Consider the following 13,668-nt stretch of genomic DNA (forward strand, 5'->3'; position numbering starts at 1 on the left):
AAATTTCATTGACAAAAGAATGAGAAAGAGGGACTAGCTTCTCACGCAGGAGGAAAGTCTGAAAGCTTACTTGGGATATTTAGTAGCTGGTTTCCCATCTGTCTTCTGTCTCTTACTCGCCTACCAAGTTATGGGGCAGGTGGGAGGGCGGGAGGGGTTGTAATTCTTGTTCTCATCATGGTACGCTGAACTGCTTCAGCTCACAGCAGCAGACTTGAACGCGGATGGCGTTGATAGAAAAGCCAAACGCCTGCCAATGGCCTTGTCGCTGCTGGGGTGGAACAGTGGCTGATGACATTGACTTCAGTTTCTGGGACATTATCAGCAAAAATAAAATGTAATTCTCATTGTACAAAAAAGCGTTTGGTTCCTGAACTTATTCTGCTCTCAAAGCTAGCCAGGAGTTCCTTATCCAGATTCCAAGTCTGAATTAGACATACATTTTTTTTTTTTAAACAGTCAGAGAAATTCTGCAAATTTGAGAGAGGTCGCTTCACTTCTCTTCCACAGAAAAAAAATTATTGGAGGGGGAAGTAAAATAATTTCTCCTACAAAATGGTAGTATAATATCTTTTTGATTATTATCTGTTCATTGAGATCTCTGGCCTGCAGTCTCCTTTGTGTTCATTTCTTTTTTATCCCCCAAGTGAATGTTGAGTCATAAAGCAAATGACCTTTCAGACCAAGAAAACCTAGCTCTAAGGTCATTGGAATTTCTTCAATTCTCTGTACACATTCTCAAAATACTATTGCTCGTCTTTAAAAATGTATCATAAACAAAGTGTTGAAGGGCTATAAAGTTTTTCTTGGCACAAATGTGGTATGACCTGGAAAACACACTTCATCATTCACAACGAGAATGTCCTCTCTAATTTATGCCAACAAAAACTTGGAATAATCCAAGATATACTTTACATGTATTACATTACATACAAGAATAGTGGCTCTAAATTGGAAACCCCATTTTTGGCAATCAAAAAAGAAAGTTCAAGGTGAAAGGGAATTTCTCAGAGGACTTCTGGCCAGCGTTTATGCAAAAATCTCAGGACACAGTAAGAGTGAGGAGAGGCGGAGGAAACCTCATAGAGAAGATGACGTGGGATTAGGGGTCCAGAGAATGATTCAGGGATAAAGAAAAAGGAAGGAGAACATTCTCAACAGAGGCCTCTACCAGGAGTCCCCACACTTCCTGGGGGTGTCCCCCTGCTTGTCACTGTGGCTGAAACCCAAGGTCCAGGAGGAGATGTGGCTGGAAGGGACACTGGGAAGGGGGGCAGAGGTCACGCTGTGAACATTGTCACTGAATGTCTTCCTAAGGGATGTGAAACCTGCTGCGAGTTTTTTGTAGGATAATGACAATAATATGCCAAATGCTTTGTGTGTGTCAGGCATCCAACACCATGAAATGCTACAGCCCACCTTTAAAAACCATCCTATAAAGTGTGTACTATTCCCATTTTACAGGTGAAGAAGTTGAGGCAGAGACTGGTGAAATAACTTTTGCAGGGTCCAAGAGCCGTTAAGTGGTGAGGTCAACTAAGATCATCTAACTCCAGAGCCCATGCTCTGCTGCTCACTATAGTATTCTGGGGTGGGGGGTGGGGGCACAACTCCATGGCTACGTGGCGGATGAATTAGAAGAGAGGAGGTAGGGAGACCAGCAGAGGGTCACTGCAGCAGTGCAAATGAAAGCTAATACAGGTCTTAATTAGATAGGATTTAATGAACTAGTGGACATGGAGGTGAAAAAGAGGGCAGAATAAATATACCTGAGGCATCGAATTATATATATGTATATGTATATGTAATCTCCTGTTGGTTCCATTTCTATGTATCTGTATCTTTGGCATATCTCCTATTGCTTCTGTTTCTCTGGGGAACCTTGACGAATACAGTCCTGTATTACAAACTTGTGTAAGAACATCCTCTAGGAGCTCACCCAGTGAGTGTGTGTGTGTGTGTGTGTGCGTGTGTGTGTGTGTGGGGGGTGGAATTCACATTAGGCAGAGGAAAAGAAAGGTTTCACTGAGGAGGTTCCATTTAACGTGGACCCAGAAGGATGAACTGTACTGGGGTGAGCAGTGCTTCTCTGTGCTGAGCTCAGTCGTGTCCAACTCTTTGTGACCCCATGGACTGTAGCCCACCAGGCTCCTCTGTCCATGGGATTTTCCAGGCAAGAATACTGGAGTGGGTTACCATTTATTTCCTCCTCTAGGGATCTTCCCGAACCAAGGATCAAACCTGCGTCTCTTGTGTGTCTTGCCTGGCAGGCGGATTCTTTACCACTGTGCCACCTGGAAGTGAGCAGTGACTGGGGAAGAATAACTGATATAGAAAGTGTGGTTAGAAGAGCAAACACACAGAGACCATTCAGGAGTCCAGTTTGGATCTGGCTCGGTACGTGCGAGAAACCCGAGAGATGAGTAGGAATAAATCCAGTGAAGTTGAGGCATGGAGGGTGTTTTAATACTAGGAATGACGTTTGTCATTTTTTATAGGATATAGGGAATTATTAAAGACTTTTGAGCAGGAAAGTTGCATCACTGGGTTTCATAGTGTAAACAATCCCCACTAATCCATGAGTTGGGTTCTAACCATTTTTTCAATAAACTATGTACCAGGAACTATGATAAACACTGTAGGTATGGTAGTAAAAGATACCTTCTCTGTATTCAAGGAGCTCATAACCTATGAGAGAGTGGGAAATGGAGAAAGGAAAATTATAATGCAGTATAGACAAACTCTTCAGTAAGTATTAATACATGGTATAAAAGAATCACAAAAAGCAGGCACCTGATCCCCATGTGGGCGTGTGGCTCAGTTGGCGTGTGGAAGGTCAGACAAAGTTTCCTGGTAGAAGAGATATTAGGGCAATTTTCTGGAACCCGATAATTTTCTCATAGACACAAGGTCGAATCATTAGAAACTGAGTTGCAATTCCATATGGCCCAACCTGATCGAATGTTACCATGGTGTTCAGGTCCCCAAAACTCAAAAGCCTATTTGATTCAGGACTGTCTTACAACAGTTATTTCTGTCTTATGGGTCCTCAAAACAAGAGGCTTAGGTCTTCTAAACGTGCAAAATCTGGACTTGAACAGATTAAACTTTATATGTCCTTCGTCTCATTTCCTCAGTCCCTTCTTTTGCTCTGGCTCTTCTCACCAGAACCTCTGACCCCAAGGCCTTCAGCCTGCCCTGAAGCACTGTCTTTCCCCAAAACTTAATATGTCCCAAACCTTCCTTTATTTAGCTGTTACCCTACGTGGGTTAGAAAGAAGGCCATCTGATTGAACTAGTTAGTGCTGATGTGTGAATCACTTTTAAGCCCTGCTACCATCCCAGAGCTATGTGAGTCTTTAAGAGAGGATACTAGGAATCTTTGGTGGAATTCCAGACAATAAAAATAAGGCCTTTGTGTATTTGTTTGTATAGGCCATTTATCAGTCAAGAGTTGAGAAGGTGGGGCTACCCATTCTGTATTCCCGATTGAGACATATTTACTTTTTGACTTTGGTTAAGTAAATTTTTTGCTTCCTATTCTTATGGCTAGTTACATTTAATATCATTAAAATATTGTTTGGAATTTGGTGGACTAACATGAGCTACGAATTTTTTCTAATGAATTGAAGCCGAAGATTAAAAAACTACTTCTTCAAAAAGAACTTACGACTCATTATCCTAAATAGAAGAAATCATGTATTATTTCATATCTTTCCTGATTGCTTCCTTTGAATGTTAAGCTGGTTGGATTACTCTATTTAGCTATAGTACATGGGTAGTTATTTTCCTAAGAGAAACTAGTTTTTTTTTTTAAAGCATGAATAAAGTATATTTCATGATTTGGATTAAATAAGCAAATTTAATCGAAAAATCTGCTTACTTAGCTCCTCTTCCTTGAAGTACATGATTTCAAAACAAGTAAGACTTATGTAATATGTCAACAATGCTAACACCAGAAGTTTTACGATCATAACATTTGAAACACAGGAAGTAGTCCATTAAATCAGTGGTTCCCAAACTCAGGTCACCAGATTGGCCCCGGATAATTACATCAGCAGCAGCATCATTGGTGGTGGTGCTTTAGTCCTAAGCCGTGTCTGACTCTTGCGACCCCATGGACTGTACCCACCAGGCTCCTCTGTCCATGGGATTTCCCAGGCAAGGATACTGGAATGGGTTGCCACTTCCTCCTCCAGAGGATCTTCCCGACCCAGGGATCGAACCTCATCTCCTGCATTGCAAGCGGATTCTTTACCACTGAGCCACCAGCAGGAAAGGCATGTTTAAGTTGTTATGTTCATAACAACCTCATATGAGATACTATTATCATCCCCAGTTCATAGGGGAAGGCACAGAGAGGTTAAGCAACTTGTTCCGAGTTACTCAGTTACTTTAGTAAAGCCATGATATAAACTCAGTTTCAAACTTTATCCCTTCCCACTTCCCACCCAGTTTTGACTCAGTAGGTCTGGAATGGGCCCTGGAATCAGTGTTCAAATCCCCAGGTGATTCTGAGGAAAAGACAGATTTGGGAACTCTCTTGTTAAATGAATTTAATTTGCTCTGGATGGCTAGTTCCTTCCTCACATCTTAGAAACAATAGCTTATACGGCTCATCAGGTGACATGGTCCCCTTTCAGATTTGACTAGTGAACAGCTATTTTGGAACACTGTCCCCTGTTCTTCTGGCACAATACTGAGGGGCCTGGTGGAAATAACACCTGACCAAGGACTACCTCCTTTAACGGTGCATGTAAGAGGTTGGCAATCAGAGAGATCACAAAACCCTGTGCAGAAGGTGCAAAGTAGGCTTCCACGAAGTAGGTTTCCAGAATCGGATGTGAGCTGGATATGAAAAAGTGAGGGTGATTTGCAGATGAAGGAAAGGAGGAGGGACCTATTCTGTTTGTTTCAGGAACAAAGGGAAGGAAGCATTCACAAATGGTGATTCAAGGCAGGTATTTGTGGACCAACAGTAGGTTTAATAGGATGGGATGAAGTTGAGAGTTCCTTTTGGGAAATGGCTGGAAAAAATTTGGAAAAGTAAGTTAGGACAAGATTATGGTCAACTTTAGGCATGAGGTCAGAGGTTGGACTGAACCCTATAAACAGTGGGGAGCCACTGAAAACTTTGAAAGGATAAAGATTCAATGACGAAGGCATCAGTTTGGAATGAACCAGTCGGGCTCAGTCACTGTGCAGGCGGGAAGGACAGAGCAGAGATAAGAACCAGGAAAACCATTCAGAAGGTTAAAGGAATGATACAGGTAGGGGGAAACATCGTAGTAAAGGAATGGATCGACTCCCACTTGGGAGTCACTGTGTCAGGTTATGCCACGGATTAAGCTGTGATTCGGGGCAAACTGCCTACTATTGGAGTCTTAAGTTTTTCCTTGGAAAGTGAGTGTGATGATGATAATGTATGTCCCCAGACTGAGCCAAAATAGACAAAAGATTTCTTTAGGATGGTGACTAGCTCTGGGATGCAAGGTTCACAGGTCAGTATATTGAGTTTTCAGGCTTGTATTACTTTGAAACCATGGGGTCGCAGGATCAGACACGACTGAGCAACTGCACTGAACTGAAGTGATGACTTAGAAAATGTCAACGTTATCAACAACCAAATAGGGCGGTCGTAAATCTCAACTGTATAGAAGACAAGGAAAGAAAGGGACTAACACTGTTTCAGGAAGTATGCTGGGATTATGAAGGGATTACTCTTCACAACAACCTTATGAGGTAAGTATTTTAATGCCCATATAAGTTGGCTTAACCGAGGCAAAAGATGGTGATTTGAGTTTGAATATAAACCGAGGTCTGCTTTAATTTAAAACGTGGGCTTTTTGAACTTCATCATATTGTTTTAGGTTTGCAAAGTTGTATTTTATACTAGGTTTTGACCTAATATTCTAGTCAGACCATTTTGAATTTTGATTCTAACATCTATAAGTTAATTGCAAAATCTGCTTACTTAGCTCCTGGGTCATCTGACAGGGGGACAACATCAGTTTTGCTGAGATCGGGGAGAAGATGGAGAAGTTTTGGAGTGGAAAGAGAATAAATGGTTAGGTAGGAGGCAAGGTTACCTGTGCAGAGCAGAAGTGGTACAGATGCAACCTGGTTATGAAATGGACATAAAAGTCAATGGTGTAGCCTTAGAGCTAAGAATAATAGTGCAGATGAATGGAGAGTACAGGCTGGAAGAAGTTAAGAACCAGGAATTTAGGCAATGAGAAGTGGAGAGGAAGGTAGAGATAAACTAAATCCTTCCATTAAGGAAAAACAGAAGTTGGAAGAAACAAACAGTGAAGGGAAAGTTGACCCACTCAGCTCATATGTTAGCTGTGGGGAGTCACAGACAGGACAACCATATTGAATGATGAGATGGGAGAGGCCAGGTTAGGGAAGCGGGAGATGAGCTAGCTTGTCCTCTGAGGAAAGCACGCAGAAGTGACGGTCTCAGAGAAACCATATATGTGCAGTCTCCCATATATGTGTACGTATATATGTAGAAGCCTTCCACTTTTACCTGCAATCCTCCCATGTGCCCATGAGAAAGTTAAATACACCTAAGCTTCTTTTGAATATTTAGAAGTATAGGATATTTGTTGCTGTTCAGCCGCTCAGTCCTGTCCAACTCTTTGCAGCCGCATAGACTGCAGCACGCACGCCAGGCTTCTCTTCTTCACCATCTCCCGCAGTCTGCTCCAACTCATGTCCATTGAGGATATAAAGCGCAATTTAAAAATCCTTAAATAGGCTGAGATCACATACTCTGGTGACAGGTACAGACAAATGCTATACTTTCAAAAATAAACAGTTGTTGACAAAAGGCCACATTTCAATAGGAGGAACCACATATACCAGTAAGATATTTCTTCTAAGAGACACCCATATTCCTCAGGAAACAGTGAGGGCTGTGGGGGTAGCCCTAGGCTCTGGGCCTAGCATTTGTACCCCCAAGGTGATACTTAATGTTTTAGTTTTGGAGCAAAACAGGAAGTTACATTCATCAAGTCTTTTTGGCCCAGATAACCTGAAATCCTTCCATGCTGAATTGTTCATGGACCATGGTATTAGAGCAGAAGCCCCTCTAAGTCCAAGTTTTGCTCACCTGTGTCCCCCTAGGAAGCCAGGTGGCCCTTTGCGCTGCCAAAATTTGTATTTCAGGTACCCACTTGTGAGTTAATCTCAGGTGAATGCGACGAACGACTCCACAGCACTGGTGAAAACAGTCCTATTCAATAGTCATACCTCATCCCATCCATATATGTAAGATCTTCAATTCCATTCTTCATTTATCTTTACAGAGATTAATGGTAAAGTGAGTCTTGGTTGACGTTTGATCAAAAAAGAGTGGGTTAGAGAGTTTGAAGAGGGAAGCTAATTTGATCTCCGAACCGATTTTAGAGAGAGAGACAGAGAGGCGCCGAGGAGCTGGGACTTTGAGGTGCCGATCCACGAGGCCGCAGGTGTCCTGGGGTTCAGAGAATGGACGGCACGTTTCTCTGGAGTCTGCTGCGCCTGCCTTTCAGGGCCACTCGCCCATCTCTGACTTTTATCAGCTGGCCGGGGTATGGCTTTTGGTTATCCTCCCGGCCGGGGAGGTAGATCCAGCGGGTGTAGTTGTGATCCGTGTCGGTTCAGGGTGTGTGCGCGCGCTCAGGAGGGGGAGAGTGCAGGCGAGTGAGACCCTCTGCTCCGGCGTGTTTCGGGCCGGTTTCTCCTCAGGCTGGCGCCCCGACCTAGGAAGGTGACCACCCCCCCCTCGCCTCCTCGTTCGGCCCAAAGTGGCGGGAAGCCGGGTCCTCAGAGGCGGCCCCCAAGGCCAGGGAGGCTGTAAAACCTGGAGGAGGATCCGGTTCGCCCGTCCGGGGAGGGCGCGGCGTCCATGGCCAGGGGCCCGCGGGGTTTTCAGGTAGAGAGCAGCCCCGCTCGCGGGGCCTCGGCGGCGCGGGGCGGCGGGCGGGGCGGGGAGAACCCGGGGCCGGGGCACGGCGGGCGGGAGCTTTCTGGGCCCCTCCCGCTCCGCGGGGCTGGTGGGGAGATGGCGGCGACGGTTTCCCGGCTCCCCCGCCCCGGACGCCGATGGCGGAGCGTTCCGGCCCTCCCCCACCAGCTTCTCCACCGCGGGAGCCGGAGCCGGTGAGGCCGGGAGGGCGGGGAGCGGCGGAGGGAAGGCGAGAGGGCGGAGGTTGCGTGGTGCAGGCGGCGGCGGCGGCGGCGGGAGGAGGGCCGGCGGGCGGGCCGGGAGGAGGAGGAGGAGGAGGCGGGAGCCGTGTCGCACGCAGCTCCAGGCGGGGCAGCCCCGGCGGCTAAGGGACGCGGCGAGACCTTGGCGGGACGGGGATTTAACCGGGGCCGGGCCCAGCGACCAGGTGGAGACGTCGCCGGAGCCATTTAGGCAGCCGGGAAATGCGGGTGAGTTGTCGGCGGCGCCGGGGCTGAGGGGAGGCGGCGGCGGCGGCGCAGGCCCGACCTGGAGCCGCGGTGTCGCAGTGACTGGGGCCGCGGCGGCCGAGCTCAGGCGCCGGGCGAGAGGCCTGAGGCTCGGAGCCGCGACCGGGCGGAATGGCGGCGGGGGCCGGGGCACTCGTGGGCAGAGGGGAGGGAGCGCGCGCGGGCGCGCGCGCCAGGTCCGGCCCTGAGTCACCCCTGCCGGCTCAGGCCTGGCCGGGCCGCGGCCCCGGACGCGGGCTCGGGGCGGCCCAGGCCCGGACTACGCACTGGGAAAAAAGAAAAAGCCCGATTCATCGCGCCCGAGGCGGCGGCCTGGTGGCGCCCGCCCCTTTCCCAGCGCGACCTGGCTCGCGCCGCGGAGCCGGGCTGGTGAGCGGCCCCCGGGGCGCTCGGGCGCGCGCGCCTCGCCTCTCCTCCGGCGGCGACCACCACCCCCGACTCAACCACGGGGCGCCCGGATCCGCGCCCTCTTTCCCTCGGCCTCCCTGGAGACCCACCGCTCCCCCGAGCGTCGCCTGCCCCCGACTCGTGCTCTAAAGTAAAGTACTGGGCTCGCGCGCAGGAGGAGCCGCGGAGCCGAGCTCTCTCTGCTTTCCGGTTCCCTGCCCCGCGGCTCCCGGGTTCCCCCGCCCGCATTGTTGCGACTGTGCAGGGCGCTATTATTCGGTAACAGTCGCCCCTTTGCCCGGTTCTCCTCGGGGAGCGGGCCCGGGGCGGCGCGCAGGGATGCGAGTGCGGCGGCCGCACCGGACGGAGTCCCCCCGCCCCCCTCCGCGGCGCCCGCCGAGCGCCCGCGAGTCGGGCCGGGCCTGCGCCGCCACCTCGGCGCGCCCCCGGCCCTGCACCCGGCGGGAGCGCGCGCTGACCCCGCAGGTAACCCGAGCGCCGGCCGGCAGCGTGCTGGGGGGTCGCCCCGCGCGCCTCTCCCGGATCCCAGTGTGCTGTAGGCCGAGTGCTGGTGGTTCGGGGGAGAAACGCATGGTGAACGTTCCTTGAGCTTAATCCTCCAAAGTTGAGGGTTTTCTCCCTTTAGCGAGCTCTCTGCCAAAAATAGGATCCTCTTCTCGGATTGGATCACTGTCGTTGCTCACAGTTCGCAGCTGGAGTTAGTGGTGAGAGTGCAAATGAGGAATTGCAGTTAAGTATTTATTTGCTCTGTGTAATTGCTCTTCGCGCAGTGGCATTAAAACAGGCCAAGTTAGTGGAGTCAGGGGTCACGCAGTTTTGGAAATGCATTCATCGGAGTGACAGAAAGGAATGAAATTCACTTTTACTTGAAGTCCCCAGCTTCTAGACCTCAGCATAGCTTTAGCAGTCTGCAAAAGCATGACCAGTTGTAAGTTTAACGCTTTAGTTTGTGGCCACCCTGTTTTACTTGGTTTTCTGAAATCCTGCAGCGTTTATGGATTGTGTAGAAAAAATAGGGAGCATTGTTTAAAAAGCAAAAAAAAAAAAAAATTGTCTAAAAAATTTGGACCTAACGTCCTCTGAATCTAAAAGTGTCCTTGGGTATTGGGGGAAAATTTACTTAAAAGTTCTGTTGCTTTCCCTGGTAAGTTGAAATAGTTGCAACGCATTTCAAATTCCGAGGCATGCATATAGCAAGCAGGAGACTGGCTTGCTTTAACTCTATTATGCCCATTTTTGGAGGTTTTTAGAGAGAGTGCTCATTAAGCTGTAGAGGGTTGGCTGAAATACTCTCTAAAAATATTTAACTTTTTGTCATTGGAATCATCTTTTAAAAACTTATTTTAACAAAAGGGAGAAAAAGACCCTTTAGCTGTAGTGCTAGGGTTTTTCACCAGTTCGTAATATCCTCTCATCACTGACTCAGTGGACATGAGTTTGAGCAAACTCTGGGAGATAGTGAAGGACAGGGAAGCCTGGTGTGCTGCAGTCCATGAGGTTGCAAAGAGTCCGACACAACTGAGTGACAACAGCAGCAACTCTTAGGGCCACTGATTCATGTCCTTGGAGGCAGGCCCCCCTTTCCTACTGTGTGCCCACTACATGGGTAACTAACAGCCTGGTGATACCTGGTAATATCCTGCAGTGTCCCTAGATGTTACAGCTCTGTCGACTCATAGCTCTAATATACATATATTACAGATATGTTGACTCCTTTGTCTCTTACTGATTATTATCCTCTAGAGATAATTAGCTTAGTCTGGGTTGTCAATGCAGCCTTACTTCCCATACTTTACAGACTGAATTCCTTGAAGGCAGGACATATTCTTTATTTTTTGCATTCCCAGAGGAGCATAGAACTTGGTCATGGGTACTTCATTTGCTTTTTGAATGAAGAAATTTGGAATAATTCTGATTTACACCCAGTGTCTGACCACCTCGGATTTTGGCTACAGAAGCAGTCACCGCACTTACATTGGGTAAAAGTGCGAGCTTTTTTAATTAATTGTTCCTACCGCATCCCCGGGAACGAACACAGAGCTGGATGGGAAAATGCTCAGGCTTTCTTCGGCTCTGAAAGTTCAGGAAAGTGCCAAGAAAGCAACTTGTGAAACTTTAATTTCCTCCTTTTCCTTCAAAACTAGTTTTAAGTACAGATGTTTAAAATTTTTGTGTTTTTTTTTTTTTAAAAAAAAACAAGATTGAGGTCTTTGCCTCAGGTTAAATGTTGCCGCCTTAGCTTTGAGGTGAAATCCTTTGATTGGTTGAGGCTCTTCCCTGTTAAGAGAGCTATGACTCGGGGTCCTGGAGGCCCAGTGACCTTTCTCACAGGAGAGACCTTTCTGGGGTCCCTGAGTGCCTTTTGATCAGAAGTTCACTCCCAATTTGCCCAGCAGGCATAGGATGCCTTTCTTTCTGCAAGGAAAGTTCAAAAAAATGGGCTTTAGGTTGAAGAGGAGTTATTTGCCCTCCTTCAAGTTGAAGATTAGAGTGCCAAAAATTGAAGGAGTGTGTTTGTGTTTGTGTTTTATGTTCCAAGGCCATGGGCCTCAGCAGTTGAGTCTGGAATAAACTGTGCAGACTCAGAATGAATTTTGAGCTTTTGGCTATGCCTGGAGAAAAGAACGTGATGTTTTTAAGGACCAATTTGAAGTTTATCTTGTTTGTGTGTGTGTGTGTGTGTGTTTGTTTTGGTAGGGTGCTATTGGGTAGTTTCTCAACAAATTGTTTTCTTTCATTTGCCTCTCAAAACTGAGACGCGAATGTGAAATGAGGGATAAACTTAAATAAAACCTTAAGTTTATTACTAAGGATTTTAAGCTTTGTTTGTAATCTATCCGTTTAATAATGCACACTATAAACAGGATTATTGTGATGTTTGGTGGCTTTAAAATTTTTTATGCACAAGAATATACCTTCTAGAAAAAACATGTGCACTTTATTTCTGCTTGAGTATAGAATGTGTTGGCTTGAGAGAGAAGATGTAGGATATCATTGGATCTAGAGGTGGAAAACCTCTTACTTCCTCGTTTATAAAGTGAGATGGTTTTCAGTTGACTTCAATTTTCTTCAGGCGTTCAAAGTGTGTGGATTCCATGGGAATGCCATCGCTTTTAATGTTCACAACATTTGGACCGCCCCATAAAGCGTAATCTTCTTCGTGTTTGAAAGCAGGGTGGTGACACCCAGGCTTTCGTCCGTACGTCTCCCCTGGGGACCCTTGGATGAGGTGAGCGGAGTCTTTGCCGGCTCCCCTGTTGGGGCGGTCCCCTTCCCAGAAGTGGCCCTGCTGCTCCCGGCCCTCCTTCGGCCTCCAGTACCGTGTCCTCTTCCCGTCAGCCAGCAGGCTCCTGCTCCTGTGGAAAGGATCCACTCAGATCCTGACGTGCCATCTTGAGGAGAGCCTTTCCTGGGGTCCCTGAGGCCCCGCCCAGTCACTGTCTGAGCGCCTCACCTTGGCCTGGACTTGCGGTTTCTTCCTCCCACTGGACAGACCTCTTGTGGGCGTGGGACCTTGTGGCAGGCGCTAGAGTTAGCTCCAGTAACTCGCACTTTGTTCCTGAACATCCTCCTGCTTCACGTCTGGGGGCTTCCATGGTGGCTCAGGCGGTAAAGAATCCGCCTGCCATGCAGGAGACCCAGGTTCAATCCCTGGGTTGGGAAGATCCCCTGGAGAACGGAATGGCAACCCACTCCAGTCTTCTTGCCTGGAGAAACCCATGGACGGAGGAGCCTAGCGGGCTACAGTACACGGGGCTGCAGAGTTGGAAATGACTGAATAACAGTTTCACATCTTGACCAAGCCCCACGGTGTGGAGATGCTGTTTAATCCCCTGACAGCCTCTTGGGGAAGAAGCCAAGCTTTGGGTGGTTAAGGTCAGGCCTACTCAGTGGCCATTTCAGTTCAGTTCAGTCACTCAGTCGTGTCCGACTCTGCGACCCCGTGGACTGCAGCATGCCAGGCCTCCCTGTCCATCACCATCTCCCAGAGTTGACTCAAACTCATGTCCATTGAGTCAGTGATGCCATCCAACCATCTCATTCTCTGTCATCCCCTTCTCCTCCTGCCTTCTAATCTTTCCCAGCATCAGGGTCTTTTCAAATGAGTCAGTTCTTCGCGTCAGGTGGCCAAAGTACTGGAGTTTCAACTTCATCATCAGTCCTTCCAATGAATATTCAGGACTGATTTCCTTAAGGATGGACTGGTTGGATCTCCTTGCAGGCCAAGGGACTCTCAAGAGTCTTCTCCAACACCACAATTCAAAAGCATCAATTCTTCGGTGGCCAGGCCTGAGTTAAAATGAGATGGTGACTCCAGGGCTCCAGCTTTTACCCAGGTGGAAGACAAGAAGGAAGCAAGGTAGAAATGCTCTTAAGATTGATATCTTCCTATTGATGATTAGGACAGAATTCATTATGCAGAACTGAGTTGCCTACCAAGAATGACCTTATTCTTCTTAGTCTTTTAGTAACTGGGGGACATTAAAGGAGAGTGATTGGACATTTGCGGGACAGAAGTGAACAGCTCTGGACTTTGGGACTGTCGTGAAGTGGGGTGAGATGTGACTCACTGGCCTTATAAAACCATTGAAGGCTGTTCAAATCTAGTAAGCGGTGATTTTTTTAAAAAGGCCTATGGCAGGGAATACTTTGAAAAAACAGATTGTATGAAATGTGTGCTTGGAATGTGTTTGTGTACTGCTGAAAATATTTAAAGTAATAAAAATGGTTGTGATTTTAGGACAGAGAGCTTGTGTGCCTTTAAAGTGTCCCCTCCAACCCAGATTTTTAAGGACC

At 47.7% G+C, this 13,668-nt stretch overlaps 2 protein-coding genes across 13 annotated transcripts in view; one reads left to right on the forward strand and one right to left on the reverse strand.

The window, feature by feature from the left end:
• Positions 1–2,444: 2,444 nt before the first annotated feature.
• Positions 2,445–9,099, reverse strand: LOC145522512 (uncharacterized). Its single transcript, XM_081531188.1, has 3 exons — positions 8,961–9,099; positions 6,533–8,700; positions 2,445–2,688 (listed from the first exon to the last, which is right to left on the reverse strand). The coding sequence occupies exons 1-2, from the start codon at positions 9,097–9,099 to the stop codon at positions 7,565–7,567; spliced, it is 1,275 nt and encodes a 424-aa protein (XP_081387314.1). The 3' UTR covers positions 2,445–2,688; positions 6,533–7,564.
• The window catches only part of CUL1 (cullin 1), an 89,539-nt gene continuing 83,548 nt past the window's right edge, over positions 7,678–13,668 (forward strand). For 4 of the 12 annotated variants that reach the window (XM_081537209.1, XM_081537208.1, XM_081537210.1 and 1 more), the window contains exon 1: positions 9,188–9,336. The gene's annotated coding sequence lies outside the window, so the exon portion shown is untranslated. Of the gene's footprint in view, positions 7,922–7,977; positions 8,425–9,187; positions 9,606–13,093; positions 13,232–13,668 lie in introns of those variants that run through there. The other 8 variants (XR_014067720.1, XM_081537201.1, XM_081537207.1 and 5 more) reach the window with 7 other exon arrangements.

The sequence above is a fragment of the Giraffa tippelskirchi genome, chromosome 10 (genome assembly GCF_054371585.1).
Source record: "Giraffa tippelskirchi isolate mGirTip1 chromosome 10, T2T-mGirTip1v1.2.pri, whole genome shotgun sequence".
Lineage (NCBI taxonomy): Eukaryota > Metazoa > Chordata > Mammalia > Artiodactyla > Giraffidae > Giraffa > Giraffa tippelskirchi.

What these genes read in the sequence shown, in the direction of transcription:
- LOC145522512 (XM_081531188.1), bottom strand. Translation starts at nt 9,099, where the DNA reads ATGCGGGCGGGGGAACCCGGGAGCCGCGGGGCAGGGAACCGGAAAGCA. An exon ending in AGGCGACGCTCGGGGGAGCG is followed by an intron (nt 8,701 to 8,960) that starts GTGGGTCTCCAG and finishes GGCCGCCCCGAG; the next exon opens with CCCGCGTCCGGGGCCGCGGC.